Consider the following 20,279-nt stretch of genomic DNA (forward strand, 5'->3'; position numbering starts at 1 on the left):
CGTATTTTTATCTAAATGTCGGGACTGGTTTTGTTTTCCGTTATTCTTAATTGGTTTCGTCCTCGGCTACTAGGTTGTTGTTCTCCGGCGGGGCTGATGACCCAGCATCCTAACCACACCGAAAATAGCTTGTCTGCATGGCAATGCAGCAGGGCGCTGCCGACGGTTTTGGACTTTTGTGATGTCTCTTTTGTTTCTTGTGTGTGTACCACTCCTGCTACAGCCTCGACGAGGTGAGCACTACCTGTAAAGAAATCACCTATAATCGACTGTCATTCCAGTCAAGCAACTGATGTGGTTTCGTGCCAGCAGGGGGTCAAGCAAACCCCGACCACCAATAAGACATCGTTATGGGAACGCGGGCAGGGATGCAAGAGGAAGAACAGCGAAATGTCCTGTAAGAGGCCAATGTGATGTAAGGGCTGACTTGGTAAAAGGTTAATGCCGCGGAAACTGTGTGGGGACATCGACAAACGGCAAGCATCTGTCTGTGTTCCTTTCTTTGTGTTCGTCTCCAGTCTGCGCTTATAAATTTCTTCAGCGTCACGGCAATGCTGCGATGGTGGACCGTTGCAGCCCTTGCCGTGATACTAACCCCTCACTATCAAATCTGTCAAAGACGCTTTTATGCCTTATTCTTAAAGTTTGGTGTCAAAAGAAGGAACACATATGCTTTATTTACGTATAGTTGTAAATAAGTATGCATCCATTGTATAGCGATGAGTATTTGGCTTGTAAGAACTTTGTTAATATGAAATTACATTCTGCGTTTGCGTACTATGGGGGTATTCTCGGCTTAACTGACAAATAAATATTCGACTGGGACGTTGTCTTTATGTCTGCCCGCCGACAGGAGAAATGCTGGGAAGCTGAGAAAGTGATCTCGGTGCCTCCGAAGAAAGTAAAAGGATGGGCTATGGAAATGATGCCAGGTGAGCCCCGCTTGTTAGTAGCGGTAGTCGTGATTTTCCCAGATTACCTAGAGTATCTGAAACGTTTTGAACGAGGCTTGACACACAGATGCAAGAGCTGTTAATCGGAACTTTCCAAAGTTTAAACATGACGCCTTAGGGAAATCATATATCTGATAGTTTTCTCACTGGCCGCGAGTTTTGATTAAGGAATATTTGAGAGACTACATGTTCACTGCCATAGCTCAATTCAGAAAGCACGGGAGCGTATTACGGGTTTGGACTTCTTGCGATATTGACCAGCTCTTGCCATTATATAGCGCAGTTATAAAATGTTTCTCAAGCTTCACTGAGAAGTTTACGGGTTGGGCCTTGTGACGTGCATTGGAAGCCAATCATGCTATACAGGTGTGCGAGTAGTAGCTGAAATGTAAGAGCATTACGTCATGCCTAGCCTCCGGAAAAAAAAATCAAATTATTTTTTTTTCTGCCGATTTAACATTTTAAATAACGTCGTTGACACAAGAGGGGGTTCTATTTTCATTATGTTTGCGTGTGTCTTTCACCCATCCTGTGTCCTCTCTGGTTTTGCGTTGTTTTGTTTATTCTTATCATGCACCAATTGGCCCGACTACAAACCTTATCTGTCTGGGGTTCGCGGGATTATCTTCTGAGCGGATATTTCTTTTGCCCCGGGCAGCGGTGATCACAGACATCCTGATTTCGCTGGACGACCGTTTCCTGTACATCGCCTGTTGGATCCACGGGGACGTCCGACAGTACGACATCTCAGACACGAGGCACCCGAAGCTCGTCGGGCAGGTGGGTTGAGCTTCTTCTCGGGCCTGCATAAACTCCAAAGCCCTCATGTCCGAACATGTTTAGAAGTTTCCATTCGGTTGTAAGCTTAATCGCAACACCAAAATCAGATCTATGACGCCAGGGATATAACCCCCCCCCCCCCCCATCACACCCTATAACACACCCAAACTTTCAACACCTTCCGCCCCCCCCCCCCCCCTCCCCTCCCCCGGCCCCTCCCCCAGAATCGTCTAGCCGAAGTACACAAACCTTTGGTATACACGCGCCAGATCCCCTCCCAGGAATCTTCTACCACATCCTTCGAGATCGGCAAGGCCTGTATCAGCCCCTGCGTGATCCTGAAACGTAATTTCCGGGCAAATGTTCCTTCGCGTCGACTGCTGACACATACGCACGACTGAACTCTTCCATGGATGCGCCCATAGACCATTGATCACCGGTGATCGGTGGTTCCCAAGCACAGTCAAGAAATTAAATTTGGTGCGGAGATATATGTTCCACCATCTAATGGACAGCCGAAGAACTCTAGTTTCGGTTTCAATTTAGATTTAAGCTTTATCAAAAACATGGTGGGCTGTCAAGAATAGTCCTGGTAACGGTGGTTGCACTTGTTTAACATGGCTAATTGCTTGCATCAGTCTTCGTAATAAAGATGGCGATATTTACAGAACTCAGCTGTGTTGTGCATACATTTTAGGCCTCAAGACCTGTGGGAACACTTTAAACCATGTAATAGGCGTCGCTTACCATATGATTGTCGATAAACATCACTATAATTTCCAATGCTGTCCTGAGCCGGCCTTCACGTTTTATGCTCCCAAGAAGGCGAACAATAATGCTACATATCAAGCAACTGCAATCAAGGCTATGACAAAACCACGTAGAACACAAAGAAAGCCTTCTGCTGGTGATGTGAGGTGTACTATCTGTGTTTCACCACTCTAAGCATTCCCTCGTTGAAAAACGCACGTGTTACGGAGGCTAACTTTCGGACGAACCAAAAATAGACAACGTCAGTTAGAGCACACTAACGTTAAAAGGTAATAGCCGTGGGTGGGCATCACATTTTGTATATCATGAAGTTTTCTTTTATCTGTCGTTTAATTTGAGTAGCTCTAGAAGTGTCGGTGTTTATACGTCTTCCGCACGTACATTGTCTTTTCAAACAGTAAAATATTAAAATCTTTGTCTCACATTATATCAACCTCAGTTTCCTTTAAAAGAACAACGAGTTAGCCACATTCTGATGTGTCATATTATTCCCTACGCTAATTAGTTAGAAAAATAAAAGCATTTGCACAGATCCTTTGAAAATTGCCACTTTTCCCATGGTTAAGTGAGCGAGGATTGAAACGGATTAAAGCCCAAACGTCAAGCGCAAAGCTACAATGTCAAAATGATTTCCATTTGATGTAGACTGGGCAGAACTCCTTACTAAGTCATAAGTTTCTATGTTCTGTATATAGTGTACAAATCCTGAAGTTGTATGGGTGGAAAGGAACGAAAAAAAATAATCTTTTAGTATATATATAAATATAAAAAACACGAATCTCGGTGTTTATTTGGGAATGTATGGTTTCATATGTTTAGAATGGCTTCCTTTACCAAAATGAATAAGGGTCAACGAAATTTCATTGAACCGGGCCGGCATGCACGTATGGAGTGCTCTACTGTAGGACAGGTAAGAGCATACCACAGGGGGAGAACGATAAGCAAGTAACGGTTCGATAAATTACCAGAACATGCACTGTAAATCTGAAAAGAGCGTCATCAATTCGTTATCACCAAGCCGTTCAAAAGTGACAAGAGCAGGCAATTCAGAGCGTTCACTGGTGCTCGCGGTTCAAGAATGGCAGAACGTCACTAGAAGTCGAAGAGAGAGAGGGCAGACTTTTCCGACCTATCTTCGTCTCCGCATACTTGGGTAGTAATTCAGTTACAGTAATTGGATTACTGGAATTTAGTTACTTGTCTTGGTAATTTGTAGTTGTATTTAATTACTTGTGGCTAAAAGGAATTGTAATTGTAATTTAATTACTTTCTAGCTTCAGTCATTGCAACATTTCAGCCACAATTACAATTACTTTTGCAAGACTTTGTGGCGCCGACGGAACCTCTCGAAAGCCTCAGCGCTCGCACAAAAGGCCTAGAGCTTGGTTGTACACTCGCACACATAGACACGCATGCACACGCACGCACAACAAAAATAGCGTCAATCTTTTTTTTTTTTTTTTTTTGCTTACACTGCGGGTTGAGTGACAATTTTTTTTTGAGCCTACCTCAACAACACCGTGCAGCGCCATCTGTGGTGCGAGAAGATAATAATAGCGTAGACATGCCAAAGTATTGGAAAAAAAAAAATTAGCTTCAGCTTTTAGTCGAGGTTGGGAATTTTATTGTCTATGAAGTTATTTTTCTTTTCTCTTTTGCCTGTTTTTTACGTCCCTCTTTTTGTATTGTCGCATATTTGCATCTTCGTATTATTTTGAAGTTTATTTCTTTGTGGTGTAAAGGGATGGTAAACAAAAATTTGGATTAAAAAAAAAACGATGCTGGAGATGTAGGCGGGACGCTACAATCCCTACAACACTACTAGTAAGGCGATGTCTCAAATGGACGGCCGTATTTGTGGAAAAAGAAGTCGAGATTGAACCAGGCCGACGAGGCGCGTGACCTCAAGATACCTTGTTTACCCATCTCTTCGCTTCGCTCCCTGAAGGCCGCGAGGCGGAGAAGACGCGAGGCCGTTCCCTCTCCTTCTCGGAAAGACATGACGTCAACATCTCTGCCGAATGCGCGTCCTTTTTTTGAAAAATACGGTCATTCGTTCGAGATATCGCTGTATGAGTAATGTTTTGGCGTTTGTAGCATCCCGTTGCACGCTTTTGCCGCGTGTGTTGGGGAATCCAGATTTTGGTTCAGCGTCCCTTTAACTTCTGATATTATTTGCATACGCATTTTGGAGATTGACCTCGCATTTGTGAATATTGTGATCAATGATTCAGGAGCCCCCTATTTGGTTCTTCTATATTTCTGATCCATCATAATTAAACTCAATCTAAATCATTTACAATAACCTGATGTTTGTATGTGAATGTGGTCGTATTATAGCACGTGTGGATATTAGTTTTATGTAACCACTTGTAAAATATTTATATATGACTAATTTTCGCAATTTTATTTGTCTTAAAAACAAAAGTCTCCCAACCCAATATTTTTTTTACCGATCTGGCGTCTTCCAGGATATGAACTAATTTATAAATATTTATTAAAATGTAAGAACCTAGTACTTCATCGCCCCAAACTGTCAAGCTCTGTATTGAATTTAACAAAATTCATGAAAGTGCAATAGGTGACGTTTATGCATCTATGCTTAGGCCTCCTGAAACATTGGGGCAAGGAATGAATATATGTGTTGCATTCAATAGAACATGGCCCAAGTCGGGTCGCTTTCAGAAATAAGTAATTGCAAAGTAATTGCATTACTTCTTAAAAGTAATTTGTAATTGTAATTAATTACCTTTCACGTAGTAGTAATTGTAATTGTAGTTAAATTACTTTTGGAGCAAAGTAATTGTAATTGTAATTAAATTACATTTTGGACGTAATTTACCCTTGTATATCTCCCAGTGATGTGTTGCCATTCTTGAAGCGCGAGTGGCGCTCGAAGCATCTTACACGATTCACTGCTTTTTCGCCACGAGGCTACCGAATCATTTCAAACGTCTGTGCTCTAAATTTGCGAGTTTGGTTCAGAATTGGTGTTCGCTCTCCCTCTAGTTTGCAGTTCAAGCTGACATCGCTACTGTGCTCCTGCACGTAGTCACAGAAATTCGTGTAAGGGAGCTGCCAATGCTAACAAAACGACGCCTTTTCGTATAATGTCTCATGGAGGTCCCTGCCTTTAACTGCTGCGAGCGCATTATCGTGCCGCCCTCCTTTTGTGCGCTACAAACTTAGCTGAAGATGGAGAGAGTAGACGGGTGAGCTGGCTTACGTAACACATTTTTGAAAAACCGGAGCCAACGGACGAATAATGTTGTTGTCCCCCTTTTCGTCCTCCCTTTCGTCCGTCGTTTCCGTTTTTTTTTTTTTTAAATGTGTAACAAAATGAGCCTCTGAACTTTTGGATCGAACCTCGTATTTACATCAATCGGTGCAAACACAGTTTTCTTGAAGTCAATTGAGCGTTAAATTCATTTCTCTTTCAAGCAAGAAAGTCTATACTGTGGGATATCTCGGTTTTTAATAATAAAAAAAGTCAGGAATAATAAGGAACTTAAATAAACTCTGACATTATTCTTCTTTTCCTTCTGCGGATCTTCTCTTAAAGAATATTTTATATGCAGCGTTTGACTCGGTTTAGCTAATTTTTCGATGCTTCAGGCAATAGCGCGTATCTGACCACACGTGTCTCATAACTTGCAGCAGCGTCACACAATACACGAGAGTTATTAGTGAGTTTTAGTATTGCGTATAGGAGCAAACGCAAGCGCTGTGCGTTTGCGTTAGCGTTGCGTTCTTCACGCTGCGCATGCGCGAAGCGCCAATCCAAGACCGCAGTTTGGACTCCGCACACGCGCAGTGTGGAACACTCAACGCTAACGCAAACGCACGGGGCTTGCATTTGCTCCTATACGCAATACTAAAACTCAGTGTTTACTTGATCCTTTCAAAGTGCGTATACGATCCCCCTGTGACTCGACGCTGGTCGGTGGCAACCTACTACATCTAAATATACTTTTCGATTCTTCAGCTCTATTTTTTTATACTCCACTTCACGTTAACTTCGGCCGCAGCCCGATGGAACCAATCACGGATGGAGCCGAACCGATTGAGCCAATCGAGCAGACTTAAAAGTGTATTGTTACGGCGTCTTTGCGCTTTTGCTGTCATCGCCTAAACCAATCACGCCCAGCAAAAAAATAGGTGAACCAATCACTGTGCGTGATTGGTTCCGCCGGGGGATCGGTGGACGATCGTGGGCTAACGCACACGAGCTCAGAGCACGTGGAGCGAAAGCTCGCGCTGCAGAACCCAGGGATCATGGGTTCAATCCCCACCCCTGACCGTTTCGATCTGGATGAGCATCGTACCGGAGCGCGGTCGTGTATCACTACTGCGTGGTGTACGTTAAAGGCACCAGGCTAGCGGTTGTACCGCACTGGCTAAACTGCTCATCTACAGCGAGTGACTCGTCGCAACTTTGAAATAGTTTACGCTGTCTAAATATCCGCACAACCCCAATTATTGGTTCAGCTGGGGATTGCAGACGCCCAAAGACGACGAAGGCCGTTACGATGCACCGTTAGGATTCGTTCGATGGCTCCATCGAATCCGGCTGCGGTCGAACCTGATGCGAAACGGAGTATAAAAGAACATGGTACACCCAAGAGAGCTCCCGAGGCACTTAGTGGACTATTTGCGAAGCTCCCCCGACGCACTTACACAAAGCCGGATTCGCCCTGCAATGTACGCCCCGTTCTCTCTCTCTCTTAAACATATACACACACACACGCGCACGCGCACACACATATATACACACATACCGAACCAACGAACAAATGCTGTGTGTGTTGAAAATACTTTGCTAGGAAATTAAGCTCACACGTCGGGATTTTCGGGGTTCCAGGAACCCCTTAGAATTTCGTACATAGTCTCGAGCGTTGGCAGGGTTCAGAACTAGGCATATCCGCACGCATGATACCCCAGACTTGGGTGGAGGAGAGCGAAAACAGAAGTCGTGCACACGCCGTCGCGGTTACAAAAAAGACTGGAAACTGCTGCTCTCCTTATCCAGTTTTGTGTATCTGTCTTTGCGAAGTGGAAGTAAGCTTATTTCCAGACACTAGTGAGTAATGCTGTCAAATGTGTAGGAGATATTACAAGCGGAAATTAGTCAAAGCTCTAAAAAAAAAAAAAAAAAGATCGTTTGAGACATTTTTGGTAACGATCCTTGAAACCGGACTTAAGTCAGACCGCGAACGGGAGCAGCGGGAATCGTAACACATATACCGATTCAACACGATCGATAAAGGAATAAATGAAAATCCAGGAACACTTGCAGCGATTAATACGTTGTCTAATAATTAACAGGGAACACCAAAACTCAGCCTGACCAAGTAGCACTGTATTTGAAAGTTGGAATTGGAGCATTATTTGTGTGTGTGTGTGTTTGTGTGAAACAGGGAGACTCCCACACGCGCTTCTGTACCCGCTCTTCCTTTTTCCTCATTTTACCCACTCGTATGCGAGATATGTTGATATTATAAATTTTTTCATTGAAAGGCGATGCAAATCTGTGCCTTCCGCGCAATGCTGTCCTGCTGCGCACAACGTTACTCGGTCTTGACCCTAGGCATCTGCATTTATTTAAATTTTAATTTTAGAGCGCAGCTCTTAGGCGCTTGTTTCTGGCTTGAGCGGCGTCGCCGTCGGCTTAACCAAGGTCACTCCAAGGTCACGTGACCCCAGAGGTCACAACAAGGTCACATGACCCCCCAAGGTCACGTGACCCCTCCCAAGGTCACGTGACCCTTAAGGTCACTTTAAGGTCACGTGACCCTGGGGGGTCAAGACCCCCAGGTCCAGGGTCAAGACCGAGTAAGGTTGTGTCACGTGACCCCCCAGGTCACGTGACCCCCGAGGTCAGGTAACCCCTCCCAAGGTCACCTCAAGGTCATGTGACCCCCTAGAGGACCCCCACGTGACCGCCCAAAGTCACCCCCCGAAGTCACGTACACCCCTCCCCCCGAGGTCACGTGACCCCCTCCCGCCGGAGCGTATTAAAGAATGAGGGGAGGAGGAGGAGGAGGAGGAGGAGGAGGGGTCTACCCTCCCCTCAGTACCCTTCCCTCCTCCTCCTCCTCAAGAGCTTGCTCCAATTCGGCGTTACAGAAAGTTGTAAACGGCTTTCACTTTTTAGAGCTCAGCTCTTAGGCGCCCGTTTCCGGCTTGAGCGGCGTCGGCGTCGCCGTCGGCGTAACCGCGCGGTGCATTATGGGTAAATTTTCCCGCTAAATCTAGCGGAAAAATTTCCCCGCTAAGTCTAGCGGAAAACTTTCCCCGCTAAATCTAGCGGAAAAATTCCCCGCTAAATCTAGCGAAAAAATTTTCCCGCTAAATTCCCCGCTAAATGTAGTGGATAAAATTCCCCGCTAAATCTATCGGAAAAAATTCCCCACTAAATCTAGCGGAAAATGTCCCCGCTAAATCTGGCGGAAACTGTTTTCTGGGGGTCAGTATCCTTCCCTCCTCCTCTTCAAGAGCTGAGCTCTAAGTCGGCGTTACGGGGAGTGGTAAACAGCTTTCATTTTTTTATTTCGATGTTTTATCTTTTCAATTTTGTATATTTAACTCACTGTCCGGTACGACGACGTCTTTACAACTATTCGGTGGCAATACCCCCCTCCCCCCTCCCCTCGAGTCCCGCGATCTGCTCCCCCTTGCTCCCTTTTCGCCTCTCTTCCGCGGCGTGCGGCGCCCGAGGGGAGGCGGGGTGTCCGTCGCGGAGAGCGAACGCCACGTCCTTACGGGCAATTAGTACCGAAGATGTCGTTCCAGAGCCTGTGCCGTCCGTTTATAACCTATTGTACCCACCGCAGTGTCGGAGATCTTGAATGCGCCTTTTTAGCTCTGAAACCCGCCGCCCTACCGTGACAACGCGCTCAGGTCAACCTTTTTTTTTCTGGGCGTTTGATTTTGTTTTAATATGTTACCTTTTTTTATTAGTCTTTTTACTTGTATTTTTCCTGACGTCAAGTCCTTCTCGCCCCATTGTCCGCTTACTGCTCTGCGCAGTCTGACCATAGAGTAATATACACAAGGTGAAGAGCGGACACTGCCATAGGCCCCAGCGGTCCAGATAGACGAGTGACAGCTAGCGCTCCTAGCGGGCGGCATTAAACACAATCCAGTTCCGGTTCTGGTCAAGTTAGTTTGGGTTTCGGTTTGGCCGTTTTTGCTCCAGTTCTCCGGTACCCTTCTCCTTCTCTTTCTCCCCATCTTTCCTTCTTGCGTCGCTCCTCGCTATGCTCTCGGGAGCTCTTCAACTGCCGGAGCTGCTGTTTCTTTTTTTTTTTTTTTTGTAATGTCGACGCAGTTTTATTTTAATTTTTACGATATAGTCCGCGCAAAATGTGTAAAACAAAATTTCTACTTCACAAAACAGATGCGTTTATCTTGTTTGTTTGTTTTTTCCACTGTAAAACATTGAAGTCACACAACCTCCACATTGATTCCTGACTGGTGGAGCATTTTGGGGCCAACAACAGTAAGTGGTTCAAAAATATTTTATTGATATACATAATTTACTTCAGACGCTCTGTACGTTTGATAAAAGACAGATACTAATACTCACAAAAATAAATGAATATGAAGGAGTTCGGTATATCGTACACTCCGTAATAAATGTTTAGCGGAACCAAGTTAACAAAAATTTTCCTCAGGGAACATGCTGAATGGTCCATTCGCTTTCACGCCGACTCAGGCTCGGGAAGTAAGTCCAGAAATAAATAAAACATCGCTATCATTACCAGTCATAAGAGTATAATAAGAGTGCAAAACACACAGCGAAGAGTACGAATTCCCATTTTCCAGCTATTATAAAACATACGAATTGGCATAGCCTGAAACACATTGCGGGCGAGGCAATACCAAACACTGAGAACTCTATTTTGAATCTCACAATACTCAACGTTCCAAAATATTCCTCGAAATACTTTTGATCAGAAAGAAAGTATGGCTAAAAAAAAAAAAGCGGCTAAAAACAATTGACAGTGGATACAAAAGTGTATACATTTTCTTTCTAATATCTATAGCACCTATACACTATTGTCCATAGAAATTCTGTAGAAAGTGGATGAATACTTTTGCAAAAGGGCCGTGATACACATTTGCTGGAAATAATGGAAACTAAGTTTTCGAGTGCAAGCTGCACCGCTCAATTAATACGCACTATTGTTTCTGATTTGGCAACAACCTCCGTTAATACGCTATTAACAGTTAAACTTGTCTAGTTGCTTTACAGCAACCGAAGAGTGTAACCAAACTTTGTCCAGGTTCCGGTTAAGAAATTGAACATGCCAACGCAAGTGTACTCTGCAAAACATTTTTAAAAAAACTATTTGTGGCACTCTGAGCAACGCCAAAACTACCCAGACTTGAAAGTGTGCGATACAAGACAGCACACACTCCTCAAACGTGCGCCACGCTCTCTATTACGGCAAGAAAGCGATTTTCTAGTTGCTGAATAAAATTAAAGACAGCCTGGGATGATATATTAGATTCCCGAAGAGCGTTCCAGGCACGTGATATGCTTTAAGCACAAGTAAGTACTGGTGAGGCCTGGCCAAGCTGTTAGACTCTTCCCTCAGCGACTGAGAACAGCCACAGCTGTGGGTTGTCAGTTCAAGGAAATGCTTGATCCAATAGCCCCTAACGTAACAAGTGGACGAGTCATCAAATACGTTAATCCTGATGTCTGATGTCAGCTCAGAAATATCCTCGAGTGATGGGAAGTTATCAATTGGAAGACATTCCACATTGTCTGCAATTGAACTTTCATGATGCAAAAATATTGGCAACTCCTGCAAGAGCTCAGCCTTGTCATCCTCTACGTTTCCATTGTTTGACAGTTTGAACAGTTCTTTTACCCTTAGCTGTTTCAGTCCTATCTGTTTCAGTCCTTTGCGTTTGTATTGCACCGCTGCATTTGTCATATCGCTCCAAACATGTTCTCAAGTGGGTCTTGCTGCAGGCGTCGTGTAAGTAAGAACTTAAAATCATGGCTATTTGAAAGCTCCTCCCAGAGCATGAGTACATTCTTTATAGTAACGTGCCACCCTATGATGGTTTGTGACTGCATCCTACTTTCGAACTTCCATGCTGAAATCGATCCGAGTTGCAGGTGAAGGAAATCAGATACCTCAGATTCTCCTTTCAGAATGGCATGACGCAACTTCAGCCCTGTCTTCTTGAATTGTGAGCTATTTAGAAAGCTGTCCATTCCATCGCAGAAGTCGCCTGTAGCCATGGCTGCCTCAGGAAGCACCTTGGCATAAACAATGAAGAGGATTGCAAGACAGACTGAGGCACTCATTACCTGTGCGGCACTTTTTTCTCTCATTTTATTGAAAGGGTTTTGAAAAATATGTCTCTCAGTAAGTTTCAGAGTCAATCGCAACCTCATCTCATGGGTACAACGATAAAGTTTAACAATATGGGACTACTCAATGACCTCATTTTCAATGCAAAATTTGTGTGCTTGGAGATTGTTCCTGGCTGTTTTGAAAAGGTGCGGAACATCAAAGATAAAGTAAATATATTCGTTATCAACTTAAAAAAACACGGCTTACCCACAGACACACCAAGTTGGTTGGCCAAGCTCACGTTTAAAGCCCCCTGATCACAAACCAAAGCCTTTACTGTGAAGCCAGTCTGAAGCTCTTGCAATGAGAGAAATGAGGAGACTGCGGATAACAGAAAACGGTGTTCAAGTGTGCACAACAATGTATGCAAGTGGCTGAACCCACCTCCCGGCAATTCGAGAGAGCACAACACAACAACCAAGGATCTATCTGAAACACCGTTAGACACCGTCATCTGTAAATCCATGAACAACGTCGTTTGCAGAGTCATAAGTCAAGTCTCTTTTCAAAGAAATCTCGTAGAAAATCAAGGTGCACACACGATTGCTGCCCGACAGCCCGACGGAAACAACAGCGCGAGAAGCTCAAGCCGCTCGGCTCCACAAACTCACGCCGAGCATGCGAGCACTCATGCGTCACCTTGTTTGATGCAAAGCCGACCGAACACGCTGCAGCAGAAAGCACAAACAGGCGGCACGCACGGCACGGACGAACGACCCACGGACGAGCAGAGGCCATGCAGAATGATGCTGAGGCAAGGGCGTGCAGGCAAACAGGCAGACGGCAGGCCGTGGCAGGCGCCATTCCTCGCGTGATATTTGTGACGTGTTAAATTTAAACTATTTAGTCGTTTTAAGTGCTTTAAATAATTTTAAACCATACAATTTAAAAAATGAATACGCTCACGGAAAAAGTTCTAATTTTAACCAAACTACAGAAAAGCGCCACGTAGAGGAGGGTATTAAACGCACTATCTGGGCCGCGAATCGGCTTCTCTGTCCTCTCCTTTCGTTTACTATATTACTCTATGGTCTGATGTCCTCACATGTAGGCCATCTCCTGACGAAGCCGAGCTTCTCCGTGAAATCAAATCAAATTGGACGTTTTAGTGATTTATACAGCGTAAGGTTGGTCTGCCAGTAGGGGCGACACTGGTTTACACTGTAGATGAGCAATTTTGCCAGTGCAGTACGACTGCTAACCTGGGGTCTTTAACGTGCTCACGCAGTAGTGATACACGACCGCACGCCGGTACGATGCTCATCCAGATCGAAACGGGCAGGGGTGGGGCTCGAGCCCATGATCCCCGGGTTCTGCAGCGCGAGCTTTCGCTCCACGTGCGTCGAGCTGGGTGTGCGCTTCAGCCCATCTCGGCCACCGATCGCCCAGCTTCTCGGTGAAACTGGGGGGCTATGTTGCGCTTTTTGCACTCCCAGGAGACTAGGGAGAGGGAAGTGACGTCAACGACACAGCAAACGCAGATTGGGTGTTGATTTCGTTTTCTTCTGTCAACATCCAATCTGCATTTGCTGTGTCGTTGACGTCACTTCCCTCTTCCAAGTCTCCTGGGAGTGCAAAAAGCGCAACATAGCCCTCCTGTCGTAATACATACACTAAGCTCCTAGCATAGCAATTCAGGAAGTACGGATCTCTGACTTATATATATATATAAGTCAGAGATCCGTACTTATATATATATATATATATATATATATATATATATATATGCGCCGCTCCTCCCCCTCCCCCCCCCCCCCCCCTGGTAGTTTCCACCCCTCAGGGATTCCTGGGGAAAACCATGATATATAATTTTTTTTTTGTTTTTTACGAATTGGATTATTATCCTCGAGGGAAAATTAGAGATTACAAATCCTTGCTTTTGCATGGTTTTGGCACCTTAGCTTGAGTGCTCACGTTAAATATTGTCGTGCGCGCAGTTAGTCAAGTAAGCAGCACGCCGTGGACTAACGGTTATCATGGTTGCCTCCCACGCAAAAAGCCAGGGTTCAATTACTGGGAGTTAATCGTCTTTTATTTATTCTTTCAGTTTAATGTTTTGGTAAATTCGAGAAGATTGTCGTTTATTCTAGGCCCGAATGTTCTACGCGTCGAAGCTTCTACGCCGATTATTCCAGAAGCCCACGCGTGTGCATAAAGGGGCTTCGCTTGGCGAGTCAAAGTCAGTCTCGCCCCAGCGCTCAACTCTGCTCTTACGCCGACTTCGACGCCCGCGACGCTCTGCTGTTATTTTCGGGTTTCTTTTTATTTATTATATTTATTTATTTATCAATACTGCAATCCCCTAGCAGGAATTTTAGCAGGGTGAGGTTTACAATGTGAAAGTACAGATACATAGCCGGGACAAAAGGACAAAAATACAAAATGTAACATAAAGAAATTAAAAAAAAAAGACACGAGACAAAACAATATTAACTAAGGTAGGAGGCAAATAATGTCAATGGTGGCTGCAAAACTACATCATTAGTAAGGTTATTCCAATCGATTATTGTTCTTGGAAAAAAAGAATATTTTAAGCAATTATTGCTTTTATTTTTGGACACAAGTTCGCCCTATTAAACGTTCCAATTACTCAGTCATTCGCCGCCTCCTCACTTGCCATCCGTGACAATATTGCATTATGAAGCGTAATTTTCAATTCGCCATAAAAGTAAAGTTTTGATACGACCGTCTAGAAGACACTTTTTTGCCAAAATCGGAGAAAATATATTAATTAACCCAGAAAATTTTGCCGCCAAACCTATAATCAAGCTAAACCAAAAAAAAAAAAAAAAAAAAAGAAAAAGAAGAAGAGAAGTAACAGCGGATCTAACGAAGGGGACGGATATTTCTAGTGTATGCCTAATTAAACACCGATCTTCTAGCACGAAACCATGAAAGCAAATTATAATGTATTAAACAAATAGAACGAAGAAAAACAACAAACAATATTATACTCATCCTGGCAATATTGCGCGGTGCCGCGAGGATCGATGGGCGACGAGAGAAAGTTCGAATAAACACAAAACGTTTTTTTTTTTATTTTCAGTCTAGACCTGCCGAAAAAGAAAGCCCACGTCGACGCGCTCATTGCTTATTCATCGCCCTTGTGTTTACGGAGGATCGCACACCGCGATTAAACCAACACACAGAGAACCTCGTGAATTGCTAATTCCCTCGAGTGCTTCCATCAACACGGTTCTTTCTTGTGGACCAAGGAACCCTCCGGCAAACTCCCCGGGAATTGCGGTGGGCGGTCTTCTTTTGTTCAACGAGGGAACAGAGCTTTAAAGCGAGTGCCTTAAAAACGCCCTTCAAAAATGTACGTTGCGCATGCATCTCTCCCTGAGACCGGGTCCGGGCACTCGCAGAGTTTTAGAGTGCAGCTCTTAGGCGCCCGTTTCCGGCTTGACCGCCGTCGGCGTCGGCGTCACCGCGCACTGCATGATGGATGAATTTCCCCGCTAAATTTAGCGAAAAAAAATTCCCCGCCAAATTTAGCGGAAAAAGTTTCCTCGCTAAATTTATCGGAAAATTGTCCCCGCTAAATTTAGTGGAAAAAATTCCCCGCTTAATTAGCGGAAAATTTTCCCTTAAATGGGAGCCGAGCAGTAGAGGAGGAGGGGCATAGCCCCCTCTCCGTACCTTCTCCTCCTCCTCCTCAAGAGCTGCGCCCTAATCCGGCGTTACAGGGAGTTGTAAACGGCTTTCGTTTTTTTTTTTTAAACGAGAAAAAAACGGGAGAACAATATTATGACCCCCCATTTTTGAGTGACGTCGCGATTCTGAACCGTGCGGACGTGTTTTATCGGCGCTCCGTCGAGAACTTTTTGGCCCACTAAACGGCAAGGCAACGGAATTTCAACAACACCAATTGATGCGGAACATCATCTGGTATCGGAAGACACTAAAATCACCGAGGTGGGCCTATTTCTGATAAAGTTTGGGCAAATTTAATATTCGCCACGCCGCCGGAGCCGCCCGTGGCGTTAGGCCTAGACATGGAAGCGGCGCAAAAAGCAAGGACTACAGAACAGCGACGGGAGGCACAACTACGAAGCCTTGACGCTTTGGACCTCGAAAAAACCGATTCCGAGATGGAATTAACCACCGACAACGACGAAACTTGCCAAATGAATCCGGCGAACAACCGTGGCGACGGTACGGCCCGACGCCTCGGCGAGCAGCCGGGCACGCAGGGCCTATCGGCAGCTGAAGAAAAACACGTCAGCGCGCCGGATTCCAGCGACGAGGACGAAAACGAAGATCGAGTTGGCTGGACGCAATTTATCTCAAGAAGAAGGAAACAAGCAGAGAAGAAAAAAGAAACCGCACCGAAGCCGGTGCATGAAAAATACCCACCACGTCCGAAAGGAACGCCGCGCTTCCTCAGGAACACAAAAAATGAATTTCGAATTGTCTATCGGGTGCAGGGCGGCATTGACCTTGCGAAACTACCAAGATGGATGGTATACGACGCAGTGAGAACTGCGGCAGCGGGTCCGGCAAGTCGAAACGAGCCGGACAAGGCACCGAAGATCCTCCTTCAACCGGCGCAGAACCTCGTCACGCTGAGCACACCATAGCCTGGCGGTGGCTACGGAGGCAAGCTCGGCCACTACGCTCACGGTAGACGGCAAGACCTACCCACTCAAGGCGTACATCGCCTCACCGGAGAATACCGTCAAAGTCGTTATTCATGGCATAAAGAAAAACACATCACCAGAGGAGCTCTTTGCCAACACGAGGGTAAGGCCGAACTTCGAGCTCGTATATGGGAGGATGCTTGGAAGCTCGGAGACAGCGCTGCTCACCTTCCAGGGCCAACGAGCACCTGGTCAAGTTATCTACCAGCACGGCATCTACGAATGTCGAAAATACACCCCACTCCGACAGATCTACAGCAAGTGCCACGAACTGGGACATAGGGCAGACATCTGCCCGAGACCGGACGTGAACCTGTGCAAGGTGTGCGGACAAAGTAACAGCGAGAAGCATCAATGCACCGTGTCGTGTCGCAACTGTGGGGGCGCACATGTCGCGACGGCTAAATTTTGCCCGGTCCGTCGCAGGCAGCCCCCGGCCACCCCACCACGACGAGCGTGGCAAGCAAGGCAAAGCAAAAAAAAAAAAACCCGCCACTCTCTGGCAAGGACTTTCCATCTCTGCCAGGGACACATCAACCCCGCTCACTTAGCAGGAGGCGCCGATCCCGCAGCAGAGGAAGGAGCACCAGTCGGGAAGAGAGTCGCAGCCGATCAAGAGACCTCCGAGGGCCGCAGCCCCAGACACGCGACCCCAGACCCGAGAGCCCGGCAAGGGAACAACCCGCGGCCACGCAAAAGGTGAGCTGGAATAAGCCCTTAGCCAACTCTCAACCCTCAAAACCGAACGAGAGTAAGGAAATACTACAAATAGCGCAAACAGGGATAGAGCCGATCAAAGCAGAAATACGAGAAATTAAAGATAGACTCGCCTCCCTCGAAAACTGTATAGGTCTACTCATGCGTAAAATAGATGCCTTAGGCAACAAGAAGATAGAGGCCATGTCCACCCTCCCGCGTCAGCAGCCAGCGGAACAAACAGAGACAGAAGCCTCGGAAGCAGACGGCGAGGAAACAGAAGAGAGCCTCCGCCGGAAAAATAGACAGCTCAAACGGGATGTCCGAAGACTTTTTCGAGCGTTAGAAGAGACCCAAAACGGGCAAATAGGGAGAGATATAAACGACTGCAAAAGAATAAAGCATGCCGACGGCCATCCTAAACCCAGCTCGACAGATATCATGGGCAGCACAGCATGGCCCCTAGCCCAGTGAGCGAACCGCATATTATAATCTGGCAATGGAACTGCCGCAGTTACCAGCCGAAGGAGGGATCATTGACGCAACACATATTAGGATCCACGTCGCAGCCAGACGTAATTGCCGTGCAAGAGACCGGCAAAACACCGCGAGTCCCCCGATATGTCACTTTCAAGCCCGAAGGTCAAACGCAGGTGGTAACCCTAGTCGGTAAAAGACACACGGCTATAGAGCATGAAGTGGGCCTTCCTCAGGATCAGATTCAACATTGCCTAGTGGAATTCGTACCCAGGAAAAGGGGCCAGCACAGTCTCTTCATACTTAATGTCTACTGCTCGCCTTCGGTGCGCAATCCTCCCCTTAGTCGACTCCTCCATCTAGCAGCAAACAAAGCCAACAACCATCCACTGCTTATAGCAGGCGATTTTAATGCCCCACACAGTATGTGGGGATACAATATTGACACCCCACGGGGAACGGATGTGGCAAAAGCCATAGAAAATCTATCGCTCGTCCTTCTTACAGATCCAGACTTCCCCACCCGTATTGGTAATATAGCGTGCTGAGACACTTGCCCGGACCTCACCCTAACCAAGAATGTTGCCAATGCTGTATGGGAAAACACGGGGGTTGAATTAGGAAGCGATCATTACATTCTGTCAACCGAGATTTATGGAACGGAGTATGAAAAAAAACGTGGCCGCCCCAACCGTAACATCGATTGGGACCTCTTTAGACAGTATTGCGATGATGCGGGTACCGTCGGGGTAGAAGAGTGGAGCCGAGGTATCATAGAGCGCCGAGAGGCGTGCACAACAACGGTCTACGGCAGCGAAGAGTTTCCGGAGGTCGACAACCACCTACTCTATTTATGGAATAGACGTAGAATGCTCATACGCCGTTGGTCCCGAAAGAAAACAAACCTAAGGCTTAAAAGACGCATTGACCGCCTCACAGCTGAAGCGGAACAATACGCTAAGGGGCTCTGCGCCCGTAATTGGGACGATATATGCGACCGCATGCAAGGAGGTCTAGGAACTAAGGAGACTTGGCGCCTAATTCGGCATCTAATCGATCCTACCAAAAGTAAATATCAGGTTTCGCAGGTCGTACAGAAGATCCTCCACCTCGACAGCAGGACGGACGACCAAATCTTAGACAGCATCAAGAATAAGTGCATTGGGCAATGCCCTGCGGCTATCTACGCGGAATACGGAGGAGAAGCGAATGAACACCTCGATCGAGAAATCACGTTGGCAGAAGTGCAATTCACAGCCCAAGCTATTCGCCGTAATACAACTCCTGGAAGAGATAAGATTGACTTCAAAATTCTAAAAAAATCTGAATAATGAAGACTACGAACGCTTGACCAAGATCTACAATAGCATATCGGAAAGTAGCTCGCTCCCCCCTGAATGGAAGCACGCCGAAATCATACTTATCCCAAAGCCGGGAAAACCACCGGGCATTGAAAATATGCGACCTATCTCGTTAACATCTTGTATGGGTAAGCTCCTCGAGCATATTATCCTCAATCGGCTGCAGCCCCACCTGGAAAGCGTCAATGCCTTAGCGGACACCATGTTTGGCTTCCGCAGACATCTCTCTACACAGGACGTGCTCCTGCAGATAAAGGAGGAAATTTTAGACCGCAAATCCAGCCAGGCGAAAGCAATTCTAGCGCTAGATCTAGCCGGCGCATTTGATAATGTGCGACATGAGGCTATACTGGAGAACCTCTCACACACGAATTGCGGAGCCCGAATATATAACTATGTCAAGGATTTCCTCAGGGATCGTACCGCCACAATAGGTGTAGGCACCCTTCGCACTCCGGAGCTCCGTATGCCCAACAGAGGCACACCTCAGGGGTCAGTGCTCTCACCTACCCTGTTTAATATAGCGATGAGAAAGCTTCCAGAAGCTCTCTTTCAAATAGCAGGCATACGCTACGTGCTGTATGCGGATGGCATTACCATATGGACTCCGGCAGGCAGCCTGGGCAAACAAGAGAATGCACTGCAGAGCGCTATAGACACGGTACAAAACTATGTACAGCCTAGAGGCCTGCAATGCTCTCCCGAAAAATCTTAGCCCATCCTCATCAAAGAACGCAGAGGAAAAAAGAGACCTGATCCCCCCCTATACCTACACCTGCGAGGCCAAACGATTCCACAGGTCAAGTCGCTACGGATCCTAGGAATGCACCTGCAGGAGGGAGGGGGAGCAGGAGACAACGTCTCAAAAGTGCTTCGCTCCCTCGCGCAGGTGGAAAGGATGGCCACCCGCATAATTAACAAGCGAAGAGGCCTTAAAGAGATCGACGGGGTGCGACTTGTGAATGCGCTCGTCATTAGCCGCATAGTTTATGCCTTACCGTACCATAAACTCAACCAGGAGCAAACAAAGAAGATTGACACTGCAATTAGGAAAGCATTTAAACACGTCCTCGGCCTGCCAGTAAGCACGTCAAATGCGAAACTCGCAAGCCTAGGCCTACACAACACGTACGCCGAGCTTGCAGAGGCCCAGCTGCTCAACCAGCTAGAACGACTCACGAAGAGCCCGACCGGCAGAAATCTCCTCGCAAAACTAGGATA

General features: G+C 46.3%; 1 protein-coding gene across 1 annotated transcript in view; it reads left to right on the forward strand.

Annotated features, from left to right (window-relative positions):
• LOC8035278 (methanethiol oxidase) overlaps positions 1-20,279 on the forward strand; it is a 99,271-nt gene that overhangs the window by 57,736 nt on the left and 21,256 nt on the right. The window contains exons 7-8 of the mRNA XM_040222981.2: positions 854-932; positions 1,612-1,733. Coding sequence (XP_040078915.2) covers positions 854-932; positions 1,612-1,733 — 201 coding nt within the window. The remainder of the gene's footprint in view (positions 1-853; positions 933-1,611; positions 1,734-20,279) is intronic.

This window comes from Ixodes scapularis, unplaced genomic scaffold (assembly GCF_016920785.2).
Source record: "Ixodes scapularis isolate PalLabHiFi unplaced genomic scaffold, ASM1692078v2 PGA_scaffold0__279_contigs__length_252992795, whole genome shotgun sequence".
NCBI classification, from domain to species: Eukaryota; Metazoa; Arthropoda; class Arachnida; order Ixodida; family Ixodidae; genus Ixodes; species Ixodes scapularis.